The following is a 5,129-nucleotide window of genomic DNA, read 5'->3' on the forward strand; positions in this document are numbered from 1 at the left end:
GGGGGGGGGGAATTAAAGAAATTTCAATAGTTACATATACCAATAACGGTCTCAGATTTGCAAAATCTCATGTGATAGGATGTGCAGGAAACATCTTGAATGCATTCTTAGACATGCATCTAACTGATCCAATCCCTGCTTCTCCCGAGTCAGACAGTAAGTGCATGGTCATAGCCATCAAATCATTGGACTACGACCGGGACTGTCCCAACGGATCCCCAAACCAGATTAGCCAATCTTCCTCATCCAATTACGATTTACATAAAATCATGTCAGCAAACGCATGGCTTCCACCTTCACAACTTGATCATTGTCACCCGTGTCAAAACTAATCAGGAAGTTGACTTTTTGATGCATCATTCTATCCTGGCAAGGGAAGCACTCTCAGAAATGTTTCAACCTAATTGTAAATAGATCTTACCTCCTCTGTACAGTTCTGTTCTACTCAAAATAATAAAGTTTGACAAATGGGAAGAAAAATAAGTAAATGCACAACAGAAATACAAACAAACAGGCAAAACTACAATAACACTTACAGTGCCATGAAATTCTTTCATCAATGGTGCAGCCAGCCCAATGATGCATCACCTTTGGGTAACACTCATCAAATCCAGAATGAAATATTGCAACATATTGTCTTTAGTTAGACCATACATGGACATAACCATGCTTGTTACCAGTGTAGATTTCATTGTGTTCCTCATCATAAAAGAGTGCGGTAATATCTTCCAAAGCATCTGCAACCAGATTCCTACTTCTGGAGGCATATAACCGCTTCTTCAATCTGCCACTGATCCTACACTCTTCTTTACTCCTGTTGTTTGCACGTATTTTAGCAAGGCATTTCCCAGTCAAGATATTGCTGATGTTGATTGAACCAGCTGCCACGAAGAATCAGATATATAATCCAATAAATTCAATTGATTTATTCACGAAAGCCAAGTGACAACTAAAGTGTGAGGGCACCTAAGAACATTATCAGCAGAGAAAATTTACCATTTCCTTCCACTGATGGATCATCAGACTCAGCCTTGCAGTAAGAAATAATAAGATCCTGATCACTTGTGATATAAATGTTGTTTGTGTTACAATCAGGGTGCCATAGGAGGTGATCCTCGAATGAAGTTACTAGCTCCCCTCGGAAGTTCCAAACAGCCACAGTTCGATTTCTAAATGTCAAGAACAACTGATTCTCGTACAGAAAGATAAAGGCGGAGGGAGTCATGAACTCAGATTTGCTAACTTCTGTTAGCTCAGCATTACGAACCTACATGGAAACCAGCAAATAAACTGTGTCAAACTTTGTTAATAATGAACATGGATCAAGAATCTGAAGATGAGAAAAAACTAGTATTAATCTGTTATATTAATGAGAAGACCTGGCATTGGTATATCAACGAGAAAATATTTAATTTCCAATAAATAAGAAAATACAAACAAGAAAATTCTTACATCAAGAATCTGAAGATTTTCATTCTCTTGCTTCACAAGAAGCTTTTCATTGAACTGCTCAATGAAGTCCACCTTCTTATCTCGATGAAGCAGATGGTTGAAAGCCTTAAGAACAGTGCCATCCTCTATCGAAAGAATCTTGAGTGGAACATGGCTACTAGCTTTTGAAAAAATCAACAACATGATGCCCGGACTGTAATAAAAATGCAAAATAATGGGAAGCATTGAGAAGGATAACCATATTTGCATCTATGGCATACCGGAATGACTATTAAAGCAGCTCAATAATATTCATCACAAATAAAAATAGAAAGGAAGCAAATGAACTCTAAACTCTAATAAATCAAGCATAAGTAAATGGATTGGAAAGAACTTAGAACATCACAAGAGTCTTTACAAGAACTTACAAAATGTAAAACACACTATGAGTAACCCGTCCATCTGAAAAAAAATCAGCTGAATAAAATTAATAACCAACCCCTTGCAAAAAACTTGTCCGCTATTGACTTTCCACTCACCCAAGTTTTGACCCCTCAGCCAAGAAAGGGAATTTGACTCATGGGCCTTGTGGAAATTGATCCAAGCGTGCATGACACAGAGTCAAGAATTTGACTACAGCAATAAAATTCCCACCAGAAAAAAAGACGTTGAAGTTGACTACAGCAATATATTTTATATATATATATATATATATATAAATATATATATATATATATAAAATAAAAAAAATAAACCAAAAAATAAAGAAGAAAAAAGAAGTCTGCCAACAAGCTAGATGGAAAAACCAATTTCAGAACACAGTAAGAGTTCCAGAAGGTGAATACTAACAGTTGGTTGGTGAAGAGCAAATTTTAGAACCCAAGTTTAAAGGGCCAATAGAAGATGAGCGAGTAGACGGTCCCATGGATACATCTGAAGGCGTTGAAGTTGAGCATGTAGAGTTCATCATCCCCCTTGAAGTACCTTGAAAAACATCAACCATGCATATACAACTACATCCATATGTTCAAGGAACTATCTGAATTTTTCTATGGTTTGATGACAGATGTACATCATGTGCGAATCATTCTTACGCTCTATAAAATTTGAGTACAATTTTTTTTTTCTAAGATAGGGAATATTAATGTAAGATCGAATCACAAGTGATCGAATCCTTAGTACATTCAATAAATTTTAGATTCAAGAACAAATCAGAAAATAAAATAGAAAAATAGAGGAAAGAAGGAAGGGAAGAATTGGGGGGGGTGTAGGGGAATGGCTATCACAACCTAGGTCTCTCACCCTCAACTATCCCAGTTAATGAACACAACCTATCCCAGGCAAATCTTTGCAAACAACAAGAGAAAATTTCATTCAAATTCATATACCATGTTGTAGCCCTTACAAATTTATATTGAAGACTCGAAACAACTCAAACACTAAAAGAGAAAGGCCTAACCCAATCCTTAAGTAATTGGTAAACCTAAACTGACTAGGAAACTGTAATAAGAAAGAAAATAAACTCAAAACAGGACATTAACTAAACTAATGAATTAAATCTCGTTTTCCTACTTTCTACCCATATTTTAGGCCCATTAAAGTGGTCTATTACAATGGAAATCCATGAGATCAAAGGCCCAAAACATACATAACTCAACCCAAGACTTATTTCCAATAAAATATACCTTTTAAGCGACTTATCTGCATCAGGTGGTAAGTTTGTATATATTCAGGATAGTTGGGAATTGGGACCTCTTTAGGCAAGAAAAAGAATAAAGGACGTAAAAGTATTAAAACTGAGGCAAGAGGGAATTTTCTGAAATTAAATCTCAACAATGTAATGAGTTATAGTAGAAATCAGAACTAGAATGGTTTTAAGTAATATTAATAAGTGAGGGGCTTATTTGCGATTAAGAAAGACGAATTCATCCTCCTCACCACGGTAAACAGAAACCCAGCGGTCACCCAACCTTGTTTCAGGTGTAATAGCTCGCTCATGCAAGTTTCAATAAGGCTGAAATTGCAGGCGAAGGCCAGAAACTTGATGTTCTGCCAATTCTAACGGTAGGCGAGGTCAAAGAAGTTATACTACTCCTACAAATCAGATCTGGGGGTAGAAGAGAACCAGGAGGGTTGCAGATTTGGTTCTTAATACAGAGTGTGATTACTAGGGAAACAGGTCGTAGGTGTTAGGCAGCCTATGCGAGGTTGGCTTATACCCAAAACATCAAGCCAACTGGTTCTGCTATGAAAGATATTAACCAACTGCCTGGGGGCTGCAACTAACGCTCAGAATAAGAGAAAACAATAATTTCATAAGACAAGAAAGAAAACAAGAAAGATGAAAGAATAACAGTGTGTAATGGGAGGGAAAAGAAGACTGCTGAGAAAATCGATGGGGAAGGGAAGAGAAGCACGCACTGCACTCCTGGCTCTGGTATATGATAACAATCCACTTATTTCAACTCATACCAATTCAACTGAGAATCATTGCTTACCTACCGTTATATAGAAGGAAATAAAGAAGTTCCAATCCTATCCTAAAACGAAAATCTAAACTTGACTCTTTAACATTAAAACTGAAATTTAGTTGGACTCAAACTCTACTTGCTTATGAATTACATGTGTTAATCTAATCCAACATCTATCTGCACCACTCACCTCCTAGAGGAAATACAACATTCTTAAAATTAAAGAATGCGACCTTGACACTTGAGCAGAAAACGATTCTCCAAGAAGGGCACACAACACAAAAGGGAGAAATTTATAGGACTATAGTTAATCTTTGACAACCATGGCAAAACCCTAAACCTAAGCTTCAACCCTCTTGTGCACGAATGAGTAATGGTCAAAACTTAATCATAAATCATGGATAGGAAAGTGCATTTCAAACAGAAGGCTTAATCCAGACACTTGTGGATATGGAAGCAATTCAGTACCATGATCCTCTTTCATTCTCTCCATTTTTTTTTTTTTTAGTATTTGCTGTTGCATAGTCCCAAATTTCCAACTCTTCTCCTTTTTTTAAGAAAAAGCTTGGGTGGCTAGAAAGCTATTATGACAAGTTATTTGTCAAAATATTAGTGTGGAAGAAGGTTGGAAATTGTGCAATTTTGCAAGGCACAATCGAAAAGAAGTTGGTATATAACTGTCAAAATAGCAGGGGCACAAGTAAAGAGGCACATCATGGGCATTTCTCCCCAACTTTAAGGCAATCCAAAAGCATATAATACTTGTTATGTTACTTTGTAGTCGGAATCACACCTAACCTGAATCTCTAACCTATCTTTTGGTATCCAATTTTTTTAGAACTATTTACTCAAGTTTTCAGGCTTGAGCCACATGTTTACTACCAAGACCAGCCCATACTAAAGGGTGCTCCTCAACAGGCCTATTCAAAACGTACCCTGAACTCCTGAAGAAACACTAACTGACCAAATTCTTTTGCTAGGTACATAAGCATGCTCCCTCACCAAATTCTTTTGCTAACAAATATATAAGCATGCTCCCTTTCCATGATCCAATCCAAGCTCATATTTTGAATGAAAGAGAAGTCAAGAACACATGGAATTATTTTCCCCTTTTAGCTTGCAATTTCAAATTAAAAAGAGACCATGATGTTGTGGATATATTTGTGTGAGAAACATAAAATAGAATGCTGAAAACAAATTACCCGAGAGTACTAAAATGGGAAAAAA

General features: G+C 36.6%; 1 protein-coding gene across 5 annotated transcripts in view; it reads right to left on the reverse strand.

Moving 5' to 3' along the window:
* Nucleotides 1-12: 12 nt before the first annotated feature.
* LOC122057866 overlaps nucleotides 13-5,129 on the reverse strand; it is a 19,395-nt gene continuing 14,278 nt past the window's right edge. For 3 of the 5 annotated variants that reach the window (XM_042620204.1, XM_042620203.1, XM_042620207.1), the window contains 4 exons: nucleotides 1,453-1,645; nucleotides 997-1,267; nucleotides 537-881; nucleotides 13-366 (listed from right to left, as the gene is read on the reverse strand). In XM_042620204.1, the coding sequence (XP_042476138.1) occupies nucleotides 640-881; nucleotides 997-1,267; nucleotides 1,453-1,645 (706 nt within the window). In that variant the 3' untranslated portion in view covers nucleotides 13-366; nucleotides 537-639. Of the gene's footprint in view, nucleotides 367-536; nucleotides 882-996; nucleotides 1,268-1,321; nucleotides 1,331-1,452; nucleotides 1,646-5,129 lie in introns of all 5 variants that reach the window. The other 2 variants (XM_042620206.1, XM_042620205.1) reach the window with 2 other exon arrangements.

This window comes from Macadamia integrifolia, chromosome 12, assembly GCF_013358625.1.
Source record: "Macadamia integrifolia cultivar HAES 741 chromosome 12, SCU_Mint_v3, whole genome shotgun sequence".
Classification (NCBI taxonomy): domain Eukaryota; kingdom Viridiplantae; phylum Streptophyta; class Magnoliopsida; order Proteales; family Proteaceae; genus Macadamia; species Macadamia integrifolia.